The sequence below is a fragment of the Aplysia californica genome, unplaced genomic scaffold, assembly GCF_000002075.1.
Source record: "Aplysia californica isolate F4 #8 unplaced genomic scaffold, AplCal3.0 scaffold00104, whole genome shotgun sequence".
Classification (NCBI taxonomy): Eukaryota; Metazoa; Mollusca; class Gastropoda; order Aplysiida; family Aplysiidae; genus Aplysia; species Aplysia californica.
The window spans coordinates 957,848-983,969 of record NW_004797374.1 but is presented as its reverse complement, the minus strand read 5'-3'; the positions used below and the strand labels follow the sequence as shown (position 1 = coordinate 983,969).

The window sequence follows — 26,122 nt, the reverse complement described above, 5'->3', positions numbered from 1 at the left end:
GGGGGTGGATGATAAGTTTGGGGGTGGGATTGTAGGCGGGGCGTGCATAACTTATTACATGTTTAGTAACACAAAGAATTTCCTATTTTCTCTTTTCAAATGTATTACTATCCTCTTGGTACCTGAAAACATTAAACCAACAGTTTACAACATGATCATAAAAATAGCCTAAGCTCTGAGGTTTCTGTAATCATAAAAGATTAAATTTGTTTGAAATAGAGAAAAACAAACTGAATAACAATAAAACATGCTGCAGAACCTTTTCTATCAAATCTAGTCTTCTTATGCTTTGAGCTTTCATATACAGTTAGCCCATTTTTAGCAAAGGTAGAAAGTATATATATCTTGATACGTTAAGAGGCAAAAACACACCTGGAGCATAAAAATCTCATCATTCACGACGGCCCACTCAATATCACGAGGTGATCCAAAACGCTTCTCCAGCTTAAAAAAAGAAGGGAGAAACATTTCAGTATGAATGATCAAAATGTAAAGGAGGCAAGCAACCAATAAAATTTTGGAAGAAAAGGAACTAGGCATCTTAACAAAATCAATAAAATGTAAATGCGCATATCGAAATTCGTAAATAAAGAAAAGGTTTCAAAATACCACCGAAGAAGCTATCAATTTGAACTAAATATTCGCTGCTCTCGCACATGCAAAACAAATCTAAAAAGCATTAGGATGGACATGAACAACTGGAGATAAAGATATATGATTAAAGAAACAGACAGTAACTTTACATAAATTTCAAGAGAAAAAATATTGACAGAAAAGATACAATTTCAATCTTCCTGAGGACCTCATTTTAATAAAAATAAACAATTATCTTAAATGACACTTCAAATCAGAATGTTTAATATTTTCAAAAGATACCCTTTGTGAAGAAAAAGAGTAAAACACCAAAGGGCATTATATACTAAACACTCAGGATAGCATTTTGTAGGTCCATGGTAAGCTGCCTTTGCTGTTCAACCTTATGTCCCCAGTACTTCTGTGATTACCCCACAGATCCCAAAAGCTGATGGAGTATTACCTCAACACCAAGCACAGCCAGTTTAAGGATCATGTGCGGAGACAAACACAGAGAACTGTCAGCTTCTGTCGTCTCCTCCTCAATGATACCTCCCTCACCTACAATTGAGAAACAAATGATTACAGTAGTTCGCTTAAACGAAACACATTTAATCTGAAAAATCTGTAAACTGAAAGTAAATAAAATCCCTCATTTCTTTTCTTCTCTTGGAGCAGCCTCTCCAAACCGCAAAACTGGCAAACCAAAAAAATTCCAGAGGTCCCCCAGATTTCGGTATAAGCTGACTCCACTATATTTCTGAGTTGCATAGCTTATCGGAAGAAGAAAAAATTTCCTTGAAGTTCACAATCACAAGTAAAATTACCACTTCCACCAAGAGGCACAGAAATTTGGAAAAACCAAAGTGTACTTACGCATTGATGACCAAGCAAGCAAAGAGCCGTCCCATAAAAAAAAAGATGCATCCCCCCCCCCAAACTCTTTCGCTTGTAATGGCTCAAGATATTAACTAACACAACTTAAACTTGTTTACTGTTTGTGCATCTGTACAAATGACTATCACTGTAGAATTTCCATATCACACCAGAATAAAAAAATGACACATTTTTTCCAAAGCTTGTATCATGAAGAGATGAAATGTTATTGTACTTGCTTGCGGTAGGCAGAAACATTAATGAAGATTATCATTTCACAATAAAATAATAATATCAATAATACACTTTACTAACTTCGCTTCTTTCTTTTTCTATCATCTTTTACCATGCGGTGTTGAGGGAATAGACAAACGTCTTTCTCTCGTTTGTTGCATCGCATGTTGCATGGCTATGTTGTTCTTGACTAATATTTCTCTGACCCCCCTCTCTCCATCTTTTCCAGGACCTGCCCTTTCCTCTGTGTCATAATCTCTGTGTTAGTATATTATACTACGCCAACATCAACAAAAGAGCACATTAATCTGTTCGCGACTAAATCAACTCCAGGTCGGAACAGTACCTGCTTGAGACACCTTGAATTTCTTCTCCCCGGCTCTAGATGTCCCAATCACTAAACCATCTGGGTCAAAGGGGAACTCTGGGTCTCTCAGCACTTGTACTGTGTCTGGGTCTGCCCGGCCAGACACCACCGATTCTCCCAGGCCAAAGTTGGCGTTGATGACCAGGGAACTGTTGCTGCCACTTATCGGGTCACAGGTGAAAAGGACACCTTTGGAAACATATTTAATTCATTGAGTTTCAATCTGCCATCATCATTAGAATAAGCATAGGCCTACACTAAAATGACTAATAATAATAGGCTAATAATAATAATAAAAATAATAATGATAATAATAATATTAATAATAGCATTTATAGTGCATATCCACGCTCTGCAGCATGCCGTATGAGCTTCAAAAGTAAGCTAATCAAAAAGGGGATCATAAAACAGATATTCTAATCCAAAAGGGCATCATAAAACCGATATGCTTATAAAAAACGGCATCACGAAAATGAGACAACATCATAAAATCAAGTAAGGATGATGATTACTATGAGGATGATGATGATAATGATGATGATGATGATGATGATGATGATGATGATGATGATGATGATGATGATGATGATGATGATGATGGTGATGATGATGATGATTGTAGGGCAAAATGTAAAATAATTTTGGAAATTCCTGTTGAACAAAACTAACCAATGTTTCTAAAACCAAACATGATTAATCCGCAAACAGCAGAAAACCAAAATATAACAGAATCCTTGACTTTTTGCTTCCCTATTTGAGCATTCTCCTTATAATGAAAACACAGCCAAGCCAAAGAAAATCTAGCAGCCCTGCAGATTTTATTTTAACTCGTTATCTTCAAGGGAGGTAAACCCACCATGCCAGGGCCCTGTTTTGGTATGGAACCTAATAGTGACATATACATCACTAAATTGGTCAAATCAAAACAAATGAACCTTTTTTTGGTAGTTCTTCATCTAATGAATGAACTACTGCAGCTGGGAGCAGTTTACAAGAAGTAAGGAGTTATTTGGACCCCACTGGATCTTCAAAATTATTTCCATTTTATAAGTTGTTTTTTTTAAAAAGCAAATATTTACCAGCCAACTGTGCACGAACCATCTTCTGTATGACCACATTCACCAACACAATGATTGGCAGGCCGTGCTGTCTACGGTCGTTAAATAGGTAATTAAATCAAACCACTGGCACTCATATGACCTTATGCAGTTCCGAGCGCCGTTCAACCTTACTAAAACAAAACTAAATGAAAACAAATGAAACTTTTTTTTATAGTTCTTCATCTAATAAATGAACTCCCGCAGCTGAGAGCAGTTTACCAGAGGTAAGAAGTTAATTGGACCCCACTGTATCTTCAAAATTATTTCCAGTTGAGAAATGTTTTAAGCAAGCAAGTCTTTACCAGCAGACTGAGCAGGAACCATCCTCTGTATGACCACACCCACCAACACGTTGACTGACTGACCGTGCTGCCTACGATACTCCACAGCCTGGGTTGAGTAGACTGAGGCCCAACACGCTCGCAACGCCTCCAGGACCTACACAAGGGAAACAATCAAATCAGTACAGTTCACAGTTTAGTGAGGAGAATGAAGTCTTTTGTTCAGTTTTAGTAAAATTGTTACAGCACTTGCAACACAATTAGGCCATATAAGTGCCAGCATAAAGTCTTCTAGGATATGTGCCATACAAATACTATTTCTTTATTATTATTAAGACCCAGTGCAGTACAACCCCTTAGAACCATAATAATAATAATAATAATAATAATAATGAAAATCATTTCTATAGCGCACACTCCCGTGTAAACACAGCTCTAGGCGCTTTACATAAATGCATGTACGAACAATATTCACGCACGCGGCACAAACACAAAAATACACACACTCATACACACAAACACACACACATACACACACACAAACACACACATAAACACTCACAAACACATAACTCGCACACATGTGCACACACATGTACGCCAAACACACACACACACACACACACACACACACACACACACACACACACACACATCTACTTGCTTATCACATGCGCACGCTTACACATCGTCACGAAATGAGCATAAAATAATATACACAATGCAATTCACAAAATACATAAATAGATACATAATTATTTACATAACATTGTATTGAACATGAATCTACTGACATAAAAAGGATGTCATTAAAGGTGTCTTTAAAGATTTTTAAAATTTAGACTCAGATGTTGTATGTCTCAAGGGTTGGGGAAGAGAGTTCCAGACTGACGGAGCAAGGTGGGCGAACGATCTTTCAACTAATTTTTTACCCCCTTTTCTAGGAACTCTTAAAAGATACTGATCGCCTGATATTAGTGATCTAGATGGACCATAATATTATCTCCATAACACCAGGACACAGTTGAAAACAAAAACCTCGGCCCTACCTGGACGGATCCAGCCACGCCAAGTCGTGTCTCCATCTGACCAGCAGAGGAAGCCTCGACACCATCTTCACCTGTGCGTGACACGGAAGAACATATCCAAAGTTAAGGAATCTACAACATTCACATTGACACCATAAAACCAAACACTTCTCCTATGTATCTTTATCTTATGATGTATCATTTTCAAACTTTTGGGGTATTTTCTGAAACAACAAGGTCTTCAACATTGTGAAAAAAAACTGTTGTAGTTCCAGTTTCTGCTTTCTAAAGTTTTTCAGAGCGCAAACTCATTTCTACAAAGGGAAAAATAAGTACAAGTATAGGCTTTTACTTCAAAAGAATGGATATGACAATCAGCATGTGAGAAAATTAAGAGTTTTACTTGGAATTGTATCAACGCCAAACCAATTGGAACATTTTCTGGCTTGAAAAACTCTATTTTCAAGTTTTAAAATGGTAGAATAAGCTTCTTTGATCATTTGCAAAACCAAATGTAGCATTGGAATAACTAGGAATACAAAGGAATATGTTTTAGTTTTTAAGAATTACAAACTATCGCAGATTTGTGGTGAGCAACAAAATAGACATCAACCTAACCTCAAAAAAGGCTGGCAGTGACCGTCATGCTTTCTCAGATGTAGCTTATCTTGTCAGGCTTTATAAAGCACACAGACAGAACTGTCTTACCAGAGATGTGGTGTTTGAGTAGCAGAGTACAGTAAATCAGTAAAAAAAAATGGTGATTTTTCAAAACTGTCGTAGGCTGACAAAATGTCTTTTATAAAAATTCACAACAGTTTAGAGATAAAAAGATTTTTTGTCAGCGTAACCATTTAAAAATAGCGCTCTTCCAAACTTTGAGTTTTAATTTATTCAAAAACTAGTCAGTTTCACATTGATTTTTTCACACAAGTAGGGTAACTGATCAGGCTTTCAATTTAGCAAATAAAAGAAATTTGGCATCAAAAATGAAAAGAGGCATTTTGCCAGCTTACAGCAGAATAAGAATCGATTAGAATAACACTAATACAAAAAAGAGGAAGAAGCAGACAACACCAGTGCACCCACCAACCACCCCCATCTCACCAGCTGCTGATGATCGTACTGCAAAGCGGGTTGTTTCCAGCTGACCATCAGTCAATCCTTGCAGTGAGCCAAGAACAGCATCAGTCACCTCGGGACATACAGGAGTCAGCACCAGGAGCTCCACAGCATCAGAGCACACAGATGGCAGACTAGGCAAATCCTCACTGAAAGAATACACAGTACATTTAAGGGGAAAATAGAGTTGAAATTATCAAAGACAGTCACCCAGTACTGAGGAAAAGACTGGTTGTCTTACACAGGTGGACGTCTTGAGCAGTATTAATATATGTCAAGGCGTGGTGGAATGGGGTGCTCATCAACTTTAGGGCACATTGAGTTATTGGTAAATCTTAAGGGCCTGTTCCTTCACCTGGTGTCAGAAGTAAACTAAGCAATATATATATATAATGGCCACCAAAGTTGGTGATTTCTAAAGCATGAGTATCCTGGGAAATTAAAAAGTACTGTCTTTTGTGCCTTTAATCTACATTTATAAGAAAAAATCCATCCAGAAATGTGTTTTTAAATGACAATATAAGGCGTTATAAGGCGTTGCTAAAAAAAAAAAAAATGCCAGTAAGTGTGTGTGTCTGTGAGTGGGATACGTCAATATTGTTTTGAATTAAAACAATTTTTTGACTATTCATGAAGTTGTAACAATATTTACTTACACAGCAGCTCTGGCAATGGCATCTATGGAGTCGACTAAAGCTGGGTTCTCCTGATGAAGTACAGGAAGAAACTTGTTCACTTTAGTAAATGATGAAAAAGGAGAGCTGAAGCATTTTAATGATCGTACTTTTGATAATAATAATAAATAGCATTTGTATAGTGCATATCTCTACTCAACCGCAAGTTCTATGCACTTTACAATCTACATTGTTCCCTCAGCAGACCCTTGAACACTCAAACACATTCTCAGCTTCTTAAGAAACGTTTCTTCCATGCAGCCAATAAAGTGCTCAAAAATAAACTGACGAGATCTTTCATACAAGCCGATAGCTAGAGAACGACAACTAAACATCATAGGCCGATATTTATAGTAACAGACATCTTGTTTGACCTCGCAAGGGGGATGCCCACTGCGTCATCTGATCGTGATCCTAAATATAGTGATGATATCACGTGCGGTCGTGTTGCCACAATGACTGACAAAGTGGGAATTCCTCAATGACATAAAAATATCGTGAGAATCTATGATAACGACAAACAAGATGACTGTTACTGTAAATATTAGCCAATGGCATTTAGTTGTCATTCTCTAGCTATCCGCGTGTGTAGTGTCTACAGCCCTGTAGCCACTCTCACCTCTTACTTTGTAAGAAGAAGCAACAAAAAAAGCAATATAACTGTTGCTACAAAAGCTACTCTTCGACTTTCAAAAACCATTTTCTTGTGCATTTATTTGAATTTTGGAAAAATGAAGACTCTTTCAGAGCACATTCTTGGACAGGACATTATGCATACCTCTTCTTCAAGAAATATAAGACAAATTTACACAATCAAATGTTTACACATAAGGAGGAAAATTCAGAGAAAAAAAACAATACCGAAATACAATAAAAACAAAATGAAAACAATGACAAAACAAAAAGCAGCTCACAGTGCAATGTCTTGTATTCCATTTCTGCGTATGAAGAGAGTCAGTATTCTAAACCTTACTCTCATTTCCCCTTACTTTGACAGGGTTTGAAATGTATCGGCCGACAGATCTGTGAATGTTGATACACATCCAGAGTGGATTGAATGTAAACAGGCAATGCCGCTTCATTTAGTTATTAAAAATTCAGAGTCAGAGAACCTAACCAAAACACCTTGCTACCTTAGAATTACAAAGGTCTATCTGACATTTCTGGCCATTTTGAGTTACTAAGACCATAAGGTCAGAAACCAAATATTCAATCAGCTCTATCAAATCGTAAGTTATTCGAATTCGTTATCCAGATATTCAACGAATCGTATTTGGAAAAGCCTGATGTGCTGTGAAACTCAAAATTTTTTACGTCAAATTTCTCAAAACTATGTACTAAGCAGATGAAACTTTCTGATTCTTGAGTAGTGACCTGTGGCTATTTTGTAAGATGGGATGTCTTGTCCTAAGACCCTTGTGAGTTAATGAGTATGCCAATGGTCCAGTGGGTACAATACTTATTAACAGACTATCGAGGTTTGAATTCATGCATGAGACATTTCTGAAGAAAAATTAATTTAGATATTTTTTCCCGTACTTTAGCCCATTCTGCAAGAAACTATGAATTAATTGAAAGCTTGTCTCTATTTACAAAGTGACAAAGTTAAGACAAAACTTCACTCAAGTATGTGGCTTGGTTCTACATTCATTTCTGAGAACAAGGATTTCATTAAAGCAGTCAACAACACATATGCACATTGTAGCACACATACACACCAGTTGACCTACCTTGAGTTGAGTCTCAAAGGCGTGTAATGTGACACAGATACCAGCTGGGACCTCAGCATTGACCTGATCAGAAACAATCCTTATTGTTAATGAACACACACTCGCCAACATTCCTACGCTCTTAAAATATTATGCATCCTTATACGAGCACAAACTCAAACTTTACAAATACACAATGATGCTCCAACGGCCACTTGTTCAAGACAGAATCCTGTACAAAACAACCACTTCCCACTTCAACCCTTGCATTTTTTATATCATATTGACAAGACGTCCACCTGTATGACAACCACTCTTTTCTTCTACAAGGGGTGACACCAAAAATAAAATTGAACATGTCCTCTGAAGTCACGTAAATAGAATTTTCACACGTAGGTCAATGAAATTTTACTCAAAATAAAAAGACCTGTATGTACTCAAACATGGTTGACATTCTTTTACACCTTTGTGCAGAGCAGCAAAGTCCTACAAAGAGAGTTTTAAAAAAAGATCTAAACTCCACTGTCTACACTTGATCTCATGAGACTTCGTGAATTAGAAATAGAGAGAAGTATACAAGCTGCGCAAATCCACAAGAGGAAATGAAACTTTTTAATTCTCCAAATATGGCAAACCCAGCCAGAATTGGTCTTATTGGCCAAAGTGGAAGCCACAAATCATCTTATCTCTATTTCTTCTATTTACAGGTATATTAAAACAAAATTTTCCCCTGTAGATGCAATGCTCATTGTCAGACATTGACTGACGATCTATTAATTAATGGTAAAATTACATTTGACCTCACCTCTTCCTGGAGTCTGGTGAGTAACGCCAACTGAGCACCTTTGCCACCCACTAAAGCTGGCGAGCCGCATGCTTCAGAGGCAAACGGCAAGATCAACTCCTTCTTGTTTACTTCAGTGACAATCTCAGATGGCTCAGACACCAGCGGGCACGTTGCCGGCAAGACAACAGGTGGGCCCTCCATGTTTCTGAGAAATGTCAGATGTTCAGAGATTTACATAAGTAGAGTTTTGTGTTTCATTTCTAATCCTTTATTTTAAAGAAACACACCCTATAAATGTTTCTGAGAAAGGCAAAATGTTTAGAGACTCGCGTGAGTAGAGTTTAGTTTTTATTTTCTAATCTTTCTTTTTTTTTTGTGGGGGGGGGGAGATAAACATCCCATCCATGTTTCTAAGACAAGTAAAATGTTACTCACATCAAAGTTCAGTGATTTATTTCGAATTTTTTTTGCTTGGGAGATAACACCTTACCCACATTTCTGAGACAAGTAAAACGTTCAGATACAAAAGAAGAGTTTAAAGTGTTTCATTTTCAATGCTATTTTTTTGTTGAAGTTAACATCCTTCTTGAAACTGAGGACATTTACAGCATTTCAAAAAGTAAGCTCTCAGATTTCCAGCGGGACATCATCGACAAGCCGAAAGGACATATTCACAAAGGAGAAGGACTATTCTACACAGCACTTAGAAATAATGTGTCATTATAGTAACGAAAAAAATGCATAGGGGGGGGTGGGGGGGGGAAACGACATCTGTCGAAGACAATCATTAGTACAAATGACCACATTCTTCTTGAGTTTCTTCTATATGCGGCACAACGCATATCAATACATGTTGAATAAAAGTCGAGATTTTTGCCATTGAAGGAGGTCAGGGTCGCCTGGTTTCAGAGGTAAAATTAACAGAAAATGGCCGCCAAAGTTTGGTAACTTCCATAGCTGAGAGTCCTTGGAAACTGAAAATTTACAGTTTTTGTGCCTTTAATCAGTGTTTTTCAGTAAAATCAACACGGAAATGTGTTTTTAAAAGGACATAAAAGATATTGAGCCAACAAAGAAAACTAGAAAAAAAATTGCCCAATGGCCAGTAAAATGCCAGTTTCTTTGATTTCATTATTTTGACGAGCATCTGATTTCACAGGCGCACGTCAAAATAATCAAAATAATGGCATTTTCCCGCAGGTTTGGGAATTTTTATCAAATTTTTGGTTTTTGGCTCAACACCTTTCATGCCTATTAAAGAACACATTTAAGAGTGGATGTTATTGAAAAACGTTGATTGAAGGCATAGAAGATGTAAATTTTCAGTTTCCACAGACTCTCAAGCTAAGGAAATAACACATTTTGACGGCCATTTTTTCGCTAATTTTACCTTTGAAGCCAGGCGACTCCCCCCCATCTCCTTCAATCGTCAATAACGTAACTTGTATCCAAGATATACGGATATTTTTGCCATCAACAGCAAGGCAAATGGACAAAATATGATACCAATAACTCATGTCCCAAAATTGACGAGCACCTGATTCCACCGCGCCCTGACACATGTTGACACTGTCCAAAATGTCCCCTTGCCGAAGACAACCACTTTTCTCTTCTTTTCACAATGGCTGACCATCTTGGACAATTTCAACTGCATTTTGTTGCAAAGAAAAACAAATGATCCCAAACAGACAATAATAAATCTACACATTAGTTACCTGTAAAAGAATTCACTGTGACCTCTGCCTTCATGTGAATTGACCTTGAACTTGGTGAACACTTCCATGACCTTGCCCCCACGATCCTCGTGATGGTACCACACAGGCATTATGCCACCTTCGGCTTCTACTCGATATATCAGTCCGTCTGGGGGTACAGAGAAATGATTGTGACTTGGTGGCAGAAACAGTACAATAGGGAGGCCGGTACTAAAATTTTAACCTGGCTTTTTAATTGCTGGCTATAAAAAGACAAGTACTATTGTTGATGAATTTAAAAACTCGTTCTCACTCAATGACTACACTTTTGAGTGATTCTGACTTATGGTAGGCACATATTTACTCCCCTTTGATCCAAGAAACATCATTTACCCTTATTGTTTCAAGCACATCATTTGACTTTGGGTGCATGTTCATCTCTTTTTTATACCGCAGCCCATTGCTAATTGAACAGGTAAGGAATGGGTAACCTAGACATGTCTATGCTTAATTTTTTTTTTGCTTCTTTTTGCTTTTTTATTTCTTAATACATTAAAAAATTCATTTTATTTTTTTTACATTTGCCTAGTGAGACAAATAAAATGTGAGACAGCGAGGAGAAATCAGGCGCTCGTCTCGTCAAAACAATGACATCAAAGAAACCAGTATTTTTCTGTACGTTGGGCAATTTTTTGAGTATTTCCTTTTTTTGGCTTAACACGTCTTTAATAGGTACATTTAAAACACATTTCTGCGTGGAAGTTACTGATAATCGTAGATTAAAGGCACGAAATATGTACATTTACAGTTTCAAAGGACTCTCAAGCTTCGGAAATCATCAAGCATTGGTGGCCATTTGCTCCCTAATTTTACTTCTGAAACCAAGCGACCCAATCTCCTTCAATCCCAAATATCTCAAGTTCTATTCAAGATAAATGAGTAGCTTTTTCATAGAAACATATACAAATAGACATGCTTTAGGACGATACCAAAAACTCCACAAACCCAAAAATTGACGAGCGCCTGATTCCACTACGTCAAGACACAAATCTCTTTGTTGTGATGCTTACTTACTTTTTGGGGGGAAGGGGGGGGGGGAGGAATTCTGTACCATACAAGTACACAACAGGACAGTCACACGAACCGTACAAATACAATACAGGACAATGGCCATACTATACCTGCCGTGAATGAAAACTTCCATGTAGAAGGAGGAGTCTGGTCAGCTTCACCGACCTCCCACAGTTTGAGGTCAATGTCCGACACAGGAACCTGGTCTCCGTTAGCGTAATTAACATGGCCAATCTTCACACTGAGAGATAGTAATGAATAATAATAGATAACATTTGTATAGCCCATATCCTCGCTCTACAATAAGCTCTATACGCTTTACACTATATCATTATTACACCAGCAGACCATGGAACACTCAGAAACATTCTCAGCTTCCTGGGAAGCATACAGTGCAAGCAGCTGACGAAGTGCTCAGACACAAGCAAACTGACAAGATCTTTCACTTTCTATAGTTGGGTACCTATTCCCACCTGAGTGAAGTGAGGACACTTTGTGCAAAAGCCTTTCCCAAGAACATAACATCAGGCCCCAAATGGGATTCGAACTCAGGTTGCGAGTCTGAGAGCCTAACCACAAGGTCACCGAAGTTACATGTTCATCAATTGTTAACAAACATTAGTATAAGTTCATATCAGATAACAAACATACATCAGATCAATTTCTTTGATTCTATTGCCATTTACAGTAGATTGTCATGCACTCTGTAAGTGACTTCGTGCATTTATACAGTCAGTAAAGTTTTCATAATTATTTTGTACAAGCTATTGGGTCAAACCAAAATCTCCAGTGTCTCTGGTGTAGCTAATAGTAGCCTCCCTATCCCACGAGAAACACAAAAGAGTTTGATTTCCATGTGGGAAAATTTTTATAGAATATCTATCTTCCTTCTGGGATGATGTATCCCTCTCAGCCAAGGTTGCCCCTAAAAGCAAGATTGAAACCTATCTCCTAAATCATCTGAATTGTGTTGGCAAGGGCATAAAACACTCACATTACAAAAAAAACAACAGCAACAAAAAAAAGAACAAATCAGGGGAGCAGGTACTAGTATAAAGCATTTCTTTGAAACACATTATGTCTCATGAACAAAAGTCGTTTTGAAAGGTTTTACGGCGCTCGCAACTGCATAAGGTCATATGAGCGCAAAGGGGTGGATGTCAACAGAGAAGTCCAAACAGGGAATCAGGCTTACTCTGCTAACCTCTCCAGTCCCAACAGCACAAAGTTTGCTTCGACTATCAAGGCACCCGGAAATAGCAGTTCACAATAGAGTGACAAACATACAAAAAAAGAAAATGAAAAATGACGATAGTAAGGATGAGGAAAGAAAAAACAGCTGTTCCCCCTATGTCGTTTCAGCACAGTATGAGAATGACATTGATAATTCACCCCATTTACAATTCTACTGAGCATAGAACATGTTAATATCCCCCCTTTGGGAATGGCCTAAAGACACTTCAGTCAGTAGCATTGCCCTGGGAGGGGTAAAAATAAGTTGACACAGTTTGATTGCCTCATCAAGATAATAGCTTTCAGGAACATATTCATACAAGTGAGAAATCAGATCTTCTCAGAATTCAGGTCTGTTCACTCTAATTTTTTTTTTACTCCCTCAAGAATTCATTTAGAGTTTTGTGAGCATACATCTGCTTTTCACGTGATCTGGAAAGTAGAAATTCAGACAATAAACATTAACTGCTAACAATATAAAGAACATCCCAATCAACTTACTGAGACATTAAGCTTGGCTGACAAAATACACCCACATGGATAGTCATGCCAGTCTGAAAAAAAAAGAAGATGACAATAAACTGAGCATTTTCTACAAATTCAATATTGCAGTCTTTACAGTTATATTACATGTATTCGTCAAGATTTCTCTATTCTCTCAAACAGGTTGTTGTACAAACAGTTTCTGTTTTTGTTGGGAACACATTTCTGTCATTTCACCTCATGACGGCCAACATCACTAGTGCAATGGTGACTCTCTTCACCTTGCAAACAATACATTTACTGGAGCACTACAATCAACTTTAAATTAATGTTTATTAAGAATCTAACCATGTGCCAAACTTTTACAATGTCAAAGCAAATTATGAGCAATAGTTTTGACAGACACGATATCTAAAGTTTCAATAACTGTGGCTGAGCTATCATAAAAATTAAAGGGATCAGAAAAATTTAGAGTCTCAGTCACAATTAAGATCATTTTGAATTTTTTAAAAAGAAAGAAAAGTGTGTAGTCATAATAAGAACTCTTTCTTAGCAAAATGTTACTCAGTCAGACCCTTTATTTTCTGCCCCTTTCAATTGCAGAATATGAAAAGCAATCAAATACAGTGGGATTGTTGGAACACTTGCAGATTACTGAATTCTTGAATTCTTTATTTGCTTTTTCTTGTGCCTAGCACAACCAACCTCCAGGTATATGTAGTGCAGAATGTAGCGATGAAAGTTTCTCCAGTCTCTTGTGCCTGATGGAAAGACAAAATTAATATTCTTGTTAAACAATAAAGGTAGGAAACAAATACTTTCACAAGGTTTGCTTTGCTTCATTCATGAACCAACATAAAGACACACTTTTGAACTTTTATTGCCGTTTACAGGTGAGGGAAGACACAGCAATAATGAGGGATACAAATTGCTTTTTATTTGCTCTTCTATACATAAACATTTTAAGAAAATGGGCAGACATTCTGGGACTCAAGGGATCACACATTGCAAGGATCTTCATTTATTCATCATCACAAAACAAAATGTTTGTAAAGATTGTAAATATTTGACACCCTCACCAACACGGTTTACATTATTCAGCAAAAAGCTGATTTGACTTTGTTTAACAGGACAACTCCTGGGCTGGATGGGATACATCATACTAGAAGAAAGACAGAAAAACTCAATAAAATAAATTTTTCCAAAAAGAAATCGAATTCGAGACTTTTGCATGCAACTGTAAAGAGATTAACCATCAGGAAACAGACATGCTGTAAGCATAGACAGGTGTCCAAGTAGCTTTGGAACACTTTACTTTCACTGTCCGACCCAGCAGCCATATGAGTTCGAGCCCTTCGGCCTGGACCACAAATGTGTCACAACGCGTAGAATCAGGTGCTTGACAATTTTGGGGCATATGGAGTTATTGGTTTTATCTTGCTTTCAATTTTTAAAAAATACGTACTAATCTTGAATACAAGTTGAGATATTTATGACTGAATGAGGTGAGGGTCATCTCAGAGGTAAAATTAGCGAGAAAATGGTCGCCAAAGTTTGGTGACTTATAAAGGTTGAGAGTCCTCGGAAACTGTAAATTTACTTTTTTGGTGCCCTTAATCAACATGTTTCAGTAAAAAAAAAAATCCACAAAAGAATGTGTTTATAAAAGGATATAAAAGGTGTTGGGCCAAAAAAAAATTAAAAATCCTCAAAAATTGCAGAACAGGTAGAAAAATGCAGGTATCTTCAATTTCATTACGTTGACGAGCACCTGATTTCATCGCAAGGCCTCACAAATGCATGTATTCTCTCACTAAAACTAAAAGACACACAAAGACACTCATTCCCTCACCATAGCTGTGATCCCTGATGCACTGCAAGTAGAGCTGCTTCTCCTCATAACCCTCCACAGCAATACAACCTCTGAGCTCCCCCCACTGGTCATAGTGAGTCTGGTGATGGCTGCAAGAATGAAAATAACAGTCTTTTGTCACAGACATGGCAATAACACGTTATACCACTAGAGAGAAAAATTACATGGCAGCCTTGAAGATCTAAAGCAAACTGAACAGTTAGTGTGGACCACTGAATGGAATGTGTAACTGTCATCGAAAAAGAAGACAGAAAAAGGAAGAAGAGGAGGAAAAGAAAAAGAAGAAGAAGAAGAAGAAGAAGAAGAAGAAGAAGAAGAAGGAGAAGGAGAAGGAGAAGGAGAAGAAGAAGAAAGAGGAGGAGGAGTAGGAGGAGGAGGAGGAGGAGGAGGAGAAGGAGAAGGAGGAGGAGGAGGAGGAGGAGGAGGAGGAGGAGGAGGAGGAGGAGGAGGAGGAGGAGGAGAAGGTGGAGGAGGTGGAGGAGGAGGCGGAGGAGGAGGAGAAGGAGAAGGAGAAGAAGAAGAAGAAGAAGGAGAAGAAGGAAAAGAAGGAAGAGGAGAAGGAGGAGGAGAAGAAGAAGACAGACAACTAACTATCAGAAAGCTTATCATTTTGCTTTTATTCTATTCCACAGTGCAGTTCTTTTTTTTTTTTAAAAGGAAGGAAATCACACTATCTAGACATCATGTGATGCAACTTCTGACTTTCAGTGGAGTTGTATTTTACCATGAGTTGCTGAAAAAAAACGACACAATTCAATTCAAAAAGAAAAAGATTCGGTCCAAACAAAGCTCAATAACAAACAAAATTCTTGGACAATTTCAACAGTACCGTACAAAAAATTGCGTATATGCTATTGTTTCTTACAGCTTCAGTCGGTGAAAAAAATCTCTGCTCCATTTTTCCCTGGCCAAGCTGTCACCAAGAGCTGACACACTCATGTCTGTGTCTGTGTTAAACGGTTCAGAAAAGGCACTCCATCTGAAATTGAAAAAATGAGGACTCTACATTGCTCTGTTCCTCTTCAACCTCCTAAGGGTTCAAGTTTTATCATAAATACAATGTAACAATTTGAATGGTGAAAACATAACTGATTTGTTTCATAAATGGACTTTTCATGAATAAACTGATGCAGCTGATTATTTTAGGAAATTTACCCCGTAGTTGAGGTTAAATCTTTCATTTTCCTCTATCCCACATCTAAATCGCCAGTCTTGCTCATAATAAGCTTTTTCAAAGTGCACTCCCAATGATTTCTTTGAATAAAGACAACAACATTTTCTTTCAATAATGTAGAATCCTTCCTTCTAATGCCTCTGTGTACTCAAAACCAACCGTGTTAGGAAAAAGTTCATCAGTTTAAGTGAGATTTTATTTAAGAATGTAACACTCAATTAACATGTCTTGAGAATTCATAAAAGGGGCACACAGGATCTCAAATCCAAGAACTTGTCCTACCCAAGAAGACTAGATGCAGTATCATAGCTATCACAGGACCACCACATAGCTATCTGAGGCACCCAGGGATCAAAGTGACCAATGGAGCATCAGAGACAAACACCGACTCTGGTAGCACTTATAGAGTCCTCAAAAGCAATTCAAAACTGTGTACATGTCACTTCAGTTCTGTCCTTAAGTCAAATTCTTAAAAGGCAATATATATATTACATAAATATATACATATATAATTATTCTTCTACTGCTTCTTGTACTAATTATTATTAACCCTTTGAGCCCTGACTCTGCTGACCCTAGAATACCCACTGCCTGGCCTTGTCGGCCATTTTAAGGAAATGACCCGTATATGACAACAAATAGTCCAGACAACAAATACGTCACACTCAATAACAAAATATCCACATAGAAACTAATCAGAATTGCCTATCTCACATCTAGAGTGAGTGAGTAGTTATTTGCACACACGTTTAGGTCTAGAAGGGCTTGACTCAGGCTCACTGGGATTCGTGACTCACAGACCAGTGAAAGGGTTTTTCGGGCTGCGCATCGATAAAGTTCTGGACCGGCCAGAGGGTTTCTCGGGCTTTAAGGGTTGTTAATAATAATAATAATAATAGTAATAATAATAATAATAATAGTAATAATAATAATAATTATTATAATTATAATTATAATAAAAAGTGTCATTTGGAAACAAGTTCTGAACGTCTATTGTCTACACTTATCGCTGAAGTTACAAAAGTGTCAATGCAAGCCTTGACAAATCTGAAATTCATACTAAAAGCTGAATCCACAATACAGAAAATTAAGTTTAATATATTGTGAAATGACTGATTCATGCTTTTCCAAATTCTTTTCCTATCGACTTACATGAATGAGAATGTTGTTTGAACATATTCAGCAGGCTTCTGGTGTATATCATTGCAAAGCCCTTTCCTGAAACAGAAAAACAAAAGTCAAAATAAATGATCATTTAATTTTCTAAAGTTAATTTTTCAGTAGAGAACCATTCAATAGGAAAGACATATAAGCCAAAGTAAAAGAGCCCACTTAACTAGTCAGAGTTTGGGAAAAATGAATGACATTCCACCTCATGTAATTTATGCTCACACAGAAGCATTTATTCTCAATGTTACAATCAATGCCATAAGGTCAGGGGCGAACTGAAGAAGCAAGAGGAGCCAAGAAGTAGATATTGAGTTTTAACAATTTATGGAAAGTCTGTGAAAAAGCACTGACAGAAAAGATTAAGATAGCATTAACTCTTTTTTTTTCGAAAGAGTTTTACAGCACTTGCAACACAATAAGGTCACAAAAGTGCCGAGGATAAGAGGTGCTACAAAGGAGTAACGAACACAAAAAGAAGGGGGGGGGGGGTAAAGATTACATATGTCTGATAGGAAAGAAGGAGCAAACCACACCAGAGCACCTGCCAACCACCCACTAGCAGGGCTGCTTACTTCAAAGTTCCCTTTTCAGGTAGATTCAGGGTTAGTTTCAGGTTGTTAAGCCCAAAATCAGGTAGTACAAAGACAAAGAAGGAAAAAAAATATGATCATTGCCCCATCGAATGCGCTTGCTTTACGTGATATTGGGTAATTATATTTGGAAAACTTGTTTGTGCATACACATGTGTGAGTGTGTGCGTGTGTGTGTGTGAGGGGGGGGGGGGAGGGGAAGGAGGTGTTTGGGTGTGCACAAGTTACGATGAACAATGTGTAGGCAATGAGGCGAGGTTTTCTTTTAAAAGCATTTATGGACTATCGTTCAAGGCATCTATCATTCAGTTTTGAATCAGGAATTGAGTGCATGGTGACTGCCAAACTGACTTCAAAACCCCTAGCCCATACCAATAGAAACTATATTAAACATGCTTCCCATCACTAGCATAGGACACTGATAAGTCCTTTGAGACTTAGGTATGACAGACAATTAATTTTAACTAGTTTTACCCTAAAACTACAAAATGTATCCTGGTCTGGGCCTGAGGAGAGGCAAAAAGAACATCAACAGCCAAAACCATGTTTGGTTTCAGTAATCACATATTTTAAAAAGCATGCAAGACAAAACTCATTTATAAAACCTTTATAATTAGGCTTACGGCAGAGTAAAAAGTGAAAATAAAAGAGAGGGTGTACTGAGAGCCGGAGCTGGAAGGACTGCACTGCATAATGGAGTAAGTATTGATTTTTTTTTCAAAATGCTAAATCACAGTACCAGTATCAGTAACAAGCCACCATGAAGCATAGGCCAACATAGAGCTTTCCGAGGGCTGAAAATGGCATTTCCTCATTGTCACTATTCAATTTGTCATCACTGACAAATCCGAAAAATCCGGGAACAACAACCTTGAAGATACAATCATCAAGCCTGTGCTCTAATGTTCCCTCATTTACGCAGTCAATTGTCGAATGTCAAAACCACTTCCACTTATCGCTTTCATTTCAGCATCAGTTTCTTGTACCGCGGCCTTATCCTGTTGCGTTGATTTTATTGGGTCTAACACCTCCTCTCAATTTTGAAGCCCAGCAGCAACGCTCCTACATGTACTTTGAATAAACTTTGATTACCCCAACAACCACCGACCGGTCCCTTATTCATGCCGTACTGCTCACACGATGCCAACGCGCACAGGTTCACTGACCGGGCTCGATGACGGGCCCGACAATCCAAAAATTGAAGGACACTTGTTTTCTTTTTCTTCCTTTTTTTGGGGTCATTATAGTGACATCAGTGTGAATTTCAATTTAATTTGTATGGCGACACTGTGTTTTTTATGCACAAACTGCATGTTACAAATTTTTTATTAACTGTAAATCTAACATTAATAAACTATCATCGGAAAATTCTGGGCGGTAACGAAAGCGAAAGTTGATTTTGATTTTCCCGATAGTCTCTGTATTACACCAACACCTATGGCTTGCCGCCATAGCCGCTAATTTGCGTGAAACGTACTCTCGGGCTGGGAAAAGCCGAACGTAACATCACAAACGAGACCGATAACATATGAACTGAGATATGGCTTCGAGGACTTTGTGCATTTTCTCGGGTCTCAGCAATTTTTTTTTTCAGATTCCCGCAGTCCCCCTGCGTAGAATTCTCATTTGGTACTGACCTGCAGACCGAAGGGCTAGAACCCAAATGGCCGCTGGATCAGAGAAGTACTGACCAATTCTCTAGACCAAGATCTATTTTAGAATGTTTTACTTCAATATCAATTGTCTTTTTACATTCATAATTCTGTTTTCCAGATAAATGAATTAAATGCACAGATTTTCCATCCGAAGCAAAAACCCGAAGATAGACCGAAAGAAAGAATGAATGAAAGGAAGGAGGAAGATTATCTATCGTGAGTACACAGATTTTAGCCGATATGCAAGTGAAAAACTATTGCCAACCGAATGGCACAGATAGAAAATGGTCGAGTGTTCGAAATGCGCAATCTGGCAGTTTCTAATACAACTTATTGCTGAGAGTTGCCGTAAACATCTGACAAGTTACGGAGGCAAGTGCTGATCTCTCTCTATCTCTCTTTCTTTTTTTTTACGCATGGAGGTGATATGATGATGCGGCAAGTAGCCTACGGAACTTTCGGAATGTACGGATTTCCGCAAAAACAAAGAAGAATGGGAGCACTGCAGAATGGGTTGTTTTTTTTTCTTTAGGCACCCATCGCAAATCTGGTAGTTTTGACACCTTATCGGTATGGCGGTAGGACAGGCCCATAATCAGTATCTACCGGAAAAATCAGTAGATTTAGGCAGCCCTGCACTAGCATTAACTCTAAAAACAAAAGTACAAAAGTCAAATCACAGGAAGTCAAAAAGAAAGTGACAATTGTCTGAAAAGAACAATATTTCTGAAGATTAAATAAGAATAAGAACGTAATTAACTTGGGTTGATAAAAAGAGACAACCGGTCACAAACAAGTGGAGACAAACTACAAGAATATCAAACGAGCATGAATCTATTATGTACTTTTGAGCATGCATATGTGTAAAAGAAAAATGTTTGAAAAGTGATGGTGATAAAAGGATGGACAAGCACACTGGTTCTCCCCCAGACTCCTAAATCTCTCACACGTGGCTCCAAGTGCCATACCCCTGGACCTCACCTCAGCAGGCGTGCCAAACCGTGTGAGGGGGCGATGTTAACACGGATTCACAGGGCGTAACCACAAGATGCGGTGAATGGCCAGGGCAGAAAAAGTTCCCCGATGAACTTTACGGCTTCATGTTTGAGACCAAGGCGAGCCACCGGGTGGGAGGATTTTGGCTGCGGTCTGGCATGGAAAGTGATGGGCTCCGCCATGCGACATTGCCCAAGAAACGCCAATGAAGATAACAGCCAGAAAGAATCCCATACCCCCTTGGTCATCGCCCAGAACAAGGACAGCTTCTTACGTTGACGGTCACCAGGACGAAAGAGGAAACTATGCTAATGGAAGACCAACAAAAAGTACACATGCCAGAAGAAACATAGTCATTGGCACATGGAATGTGAGAACTTTGAGAGAAGCAGGGAAGGTTGAGAAAATAAAGCACAAGATGAAAAGATATCGTTGGAACATCCCGGGAATGTGTGAATTACTATGGAAGAACTTCGGAGAAACATCAACCCCAGAAAGGCATAAACTATACTAGAGTGGCAGAGAAGACCGCCATGAATACGGAGTTGGAAAACTCATTCATAAAGACACTGCAAACGCCGTCTTGGGTTGTTGACTAGTTTCCAGCTGACTCTTGGCCATATGCTTGAAAGCATCACGATTCAACATCACTGTCATCCAAGCATATGCACCAACAACAGCACATGACAATGAAGAAGTGGAGGAATTCTACATCCAACTCCAAGAAATACTGGACGAAACACCAAAGAAGGATATTGTGGTACAAGGCGACAGGAATGCTAAAATCGGGGAAGAGGCAATGAAAGACTGGGAAGGAATCTGCGGACCCTACTGCAATACCAACACCAATGACAGGGCTCTACGGCTTCTGGAATTTGTCAGCTATAACAACCTAAAGCTGATGAACACTTTCAGTCAACATAAAGCATCAAGGAGATGGACTTGGTGCAGTCCAAGCAGAGAATTACATCAGATAGATTACATCAGATAGATTACATCATGGTCAAGCGACGCTTTCATAGTGTCAACATTGCCAAGACTAGAAGTATTCCAGGAGCAGACATCGGCAGTAATCACAAACTTGTCATGATGACATTCTCACTGCGTCTTAAAAAGTGCAGGAAACCAGGCAACACCCTTATCAAGTTCAACCTTGAAAGACTCAAAGACCCAACCATATTAGAAAGTTTTCAAGCAAACATAGGAGAAAAGTTTGCTCCACTCCTAGTGCTAAATCAAGATGATACAGAAGTTGATTCCCTGACAAACACCTTCAACACCGCCATGACAGAAACAGCAAATGAGCTCCTTGGGAAACATTGCATGAAAAAGAAGCCCAGGGTCACAGATGATATCCTTGACCTATGTGACAAACGGAGAGCTCTGAAAAACAAGAAAATGAACCAGAAGGTGTAAAAGAATACATAGAGACGAATCTGTAAACGAAAAAGAGAATGAGAGGAGCTAGAGAGAAGTGAATTGAAGAACAGTGTGAAGAAATTGAAGACAGCCTGAATCAAAACAACAGTAAAAAAGCTTACCAAATCATCAAAGATCTCACAAGTACTAAACAAGGGCGGACCACTTCAATAAAAAGTAAAGAAGGGAAATATTTAACGGAGGAACAAGAAGTTCAGAACTGGTGGACAGAATATGGCTCTGAACTGTAAACCCACAAGACCACAGGAGATCCAAGAGTGCTCAATGTCTCTTAATCACAAGACAATAACAAAAGCAGCATCTCAAGAGAAGAGATAGCGGCAGCAGTCTCATCATTGAAGAAATGGAAATCAGCTGGAATAGACAACATCACAGCAGAAATAGTTCAAGCACGAGGAGACTCGGTGATACACATGCTATGGATCATCTGCAACAAGATCTGGCAGACAGGCGAATGGCCAACACCATGGACTCAGTCGTTGATCATCACCCTTCCCAAGAAAGGTAATCTTGAACAATGCCAAAATTATCATGCTATTAGCCTGATTAGCCATCCTAGTAAAGTAGTGCTTAAAGTCATCCTCAACAGATTGACACCACAAGCAGAGAAAATCATAGCAGAAGAACAGGCAGGCTTCAGGACTGTGCGCAGCACAACTGAACAAATATTCAACCTGAGAATCATCATGGAAAAGTACCTCAAACACCAACAGGAGCTTCACCATGTATTTATGGACTTCAAAAAAGCTTTTGACAGAGTATGGAAGGAAGCTTTGTGGGCAACCATGAACTTATACAACAACAATGCCAACCTGATCAAAGTCATAGAAAAGTTATACAGCAAAGCTACGAGCGCAGTCTTTTTCAACAACAACATAGGGGAATGGTTCCTAACAACAGTGGGAGTACGCCAGGGTCGTCAGCTCTCACCCACTCTTTTCAACATTTTCTTGGAGAGGATCAAGATAGATTCACTTGAAGATAACGAAGGAACAATCAGTATTGGGGGCAGAACGACTAATAACTTACGTTCTGCAAACGACACAGATGGTCTTGCGCGACAAGAGTAAGAAATAGTCAGCTTAATAGACCATCTTGAAAAGACCTCCACAGCAAACAGGATGGAAATCAGTGTTGAGAAGAACAAACTGATGTCTAACAACAGCAAGAACATCACGGTGGACTTCCAGGTCAACAAACAGAGGCTTAAGACCGTACGCAGCTTTAAATACCTGGGTGCAATAGTGACAGACAAAGGATCAAAATCAGAAACAATCTCCAGAATAGCGCAAACTTCAGCAGCAATAATGAAGTTGAAAACTACCAGGAAGGACATAAATATCACCATTAGATCAAAGATCAGACTGATGCATTCCCTGGTCATGTCCGTATTTTTGTATGCATGTGAAACCTGGACCTTGAATGCAGACCTTGAAAAAAGGATCAAAGCAGTGGAGATGAGATGCTTCTGAAAAATCCTTGGTATCTCATACAAAGATCACACCACAAATGATGAAGTCAAACAACGAATCAAAAATGAAATCGGACCATACCATGACCTTCTCATTATGATCAGGAAACACAAACTGCAATGGTATGGACACATCACCCGTTCATCCGGCCTTGCCAAGATAACCCTGCAGGGCAGCACCCAGGGAAAAAGGAGCAGAGGCAGACCGAAGAAGAGTAGGGAGGACAACATCAAGAAATGGACAGGCCTGGAATTCAAAGACATGCTCAGGAAAACTGAAGACCGGAAGGAGGGGAGGAAGCTGGTGGAAAAATCTTCAAAAGCGCCCTGACGGACATCCAGTCTACAGGATACGTGAAGGTGAGATAGAAGGACTTGATCTGGGATACTTCACAAATTCTTTCATGAATGTAATATTTTCTTTTTTCTTATTGTGAAGAACCGAGAGCAACCAAGGATTGAGTGCTATAGAAGTGATCTTTATTATTATTATTATTTTTTTTTTTTTTTTTTTTTTTTTTTTTTTTTTTTTTTTTTTTTTTTTTTTTTTTTTTTTTAAATAATTATTACCATCATTATCATTCTTCTTCTTCTTCTTCTTCTTCTTTTTATTATTATTCTTATTAATATTATCATTATTATTATCATCATCATCACCATCAATTAACATTATTATGTTATTACTATTATGCTTATGACAATGATTACTATTATTATTACTATTATGGGATAGGGCAAACCTCAGCTTCCCACTAAAAGAGATCTTCCATCTACACATGGGTTCCAGCATCTCAAAGAACAAGCCCCCAGCTCTGAAGCTGTTCCCGTCAGTGAAGAATGCGCTCGTATCTGGGTGAAAAGGATGCTGAAGGCAGCCAATCCCAGGAATGTCCAAAAATAGCCAGATTTCTGCACTTTGGTTGTGGCGTTTTGCAAGTCGACAAATCAGTTTGCATCCATTTTTGTCTGTTCCACCAAAGAAGCAACAGTCAATCGCCTGGAAACACGTTAGTAGAAAATAATATTAAGTAGAGCAAATTTATAATTCACTCAATAAACTGATTCCACCAGTTTTAAATGACAGTCATTATTTAAGCAAAAACTGCTCAGGCAAGAAACTGACCTAATAGGCACAAACTTTATTTCCTTGTAAAATTTTATTCAACATATGCACATTTATCAAATTTAAAAACCACCATCAATATGTGAAAAAACTCTAAGTCTTCCTTTTCTCATAAATAATAAACATTGTTATGCATTCTATTAATAAGGTTGGGTTTTTTTTACCGCAACGGATTTTATTATTGGGCTTGTTATTATTTACAGCATATGTGCCTGTTGCAGTTCAGATGAGAATAGGTGAGGCATCGTGGTGAAATCAAGCGCTCGTCAAAATATTGAAATTCGAGAAACCGATATTTTTCAGTCGGTTTGGACATTTTTTTTAGAATTTTTGTTTTTTGGCCCAACACCTTGTATGTCCATTCAAAAACACTTTTATGTGTGGATTTTATGGACAAACGATGATTGAGAGCACAAAAAATGTTGATTTGCAGTGTCCAAGGACTCTTAAGCTTTGGAAGTCACAAAATTTTGACAGCCATTTTCTCGCTAATTTTACTTCTGAAACTATGCGACCACACTTTCTTCAATCGCAAATATCTCGACTTCTAATCAAGATAAACGGATGTTTTTTTTCCTCAAAAGCAAGGCAAAAGAATAACCTTGAAGACGATACCAGTAACTCCATATGCCCCAAAAATGACGAGCACCTGATTCCACAATGTCACCTCACCATAAATGTCTACTACACCATAAAGTGACTCTGGCTGTGTGCCTTAAATTTATCAGGAAAGTCAATGGGATAGTTGCTTACATCTTGATGACGAGACAGCATCTGGGGTTTTTCCATCTCTTCCTGGCTGTCCCCATGACCGTAGCCTCTGACGTTATCATGTGCACCATTGCTTTTCTCTGGTGAGGATGACTTAGAGTGTGATTTTTTTCTTAGAGACCGTAAGAAAAACAGAACTTTGAAAGTCAAACGCTTGAGCCAGTACCATCTTCCTGCACAAAGAGAATTAATTGAAATTAAATTGAATTTGAGCATAATTAAGACTATTCCAAAATAAGTGTCGACTATGTTCATCATACAATCACATTCACAAGCCAAAAATTAGATGGGAGGTTGGAAACGAGTGGAAAACTTACCACCAACCTTCCTTTGAACTTAGGTGCATCCAACAGACACAATTTCTCCAGGAAAAGCCAACAGTTAGTCTAAACTTCCCCACTCTACAGCGCTTCACAGTGCAATTACTGCAAAGTGCATATGTTCTGTTGACAAAAGTTCCGTTTTCTAAAAACTCTCAAGTCAAATACACCAAAAAATAATGAGCCATTCCTTTCAAAAGAATATAAGGAAGCCCAGTTTCTGCTGAGCCAGCGAAATTAAATACCAAAATATGCGAACAACCATCCTTTGCGAAAACCCTTTCAGTTTTTGTTACTCTTTCCTAAG

General features: G+C 38.3%; 1 protein-coding gene across 3 annotated transcripts in view; it reads right to left on the bottom strand.

The window, feature by feature from the left end:
* Positions 1-26,122, bottom strand: part of LOC101859923 — a gene marked incomplete in the record, with an annotated part of 55,218 nt that overhangs the window by 26,702 nt on the left and 2,394 nt on the right. For all 3 annotated transcript variants that reach the window (XM_005095459.3, XM_013080892.2, XM_013080893.2), the window contains 18 exon segments: positions 373-444; positions 1,037-1,134; positions 2,030-2,239; positions 3,453-3,588; positions 4,481-4,551; positions 5,567-5,730; positions 6,238-6,287; positions 7,986-8,048; positions 8,770-8,956; positions 10,467-10,614; positions 11,627-11,757; positions 13,251-13,303; positions 13,938-13,993; positions 15,085-15,194; positions 15,971-16,084; positions 17,432-17,497; positions 24,342-24,598; positions 25,478-25,668. In XM_005095459.3, the coding sequence (XP_005095516.3) occupies positions 373-444; positions 1,037-1,134; positions 2,030-2,239; positions 3,453-3,588; positions 4,481-4,551; positions 5,567-5,730; positions 6,238-6,287; positions 7,986-8,048; positions 8,770-8,956; positions 10,467-10,614; positions 11,627-11,757; positions 13,251-13,303; positions 13,938-13,993; positions 15,085-15,194; positions 15,971-16,084; positions 17,432-17,497; positions 24,342-24,598; positions 25,478-25,668 (2,177 nt within the window).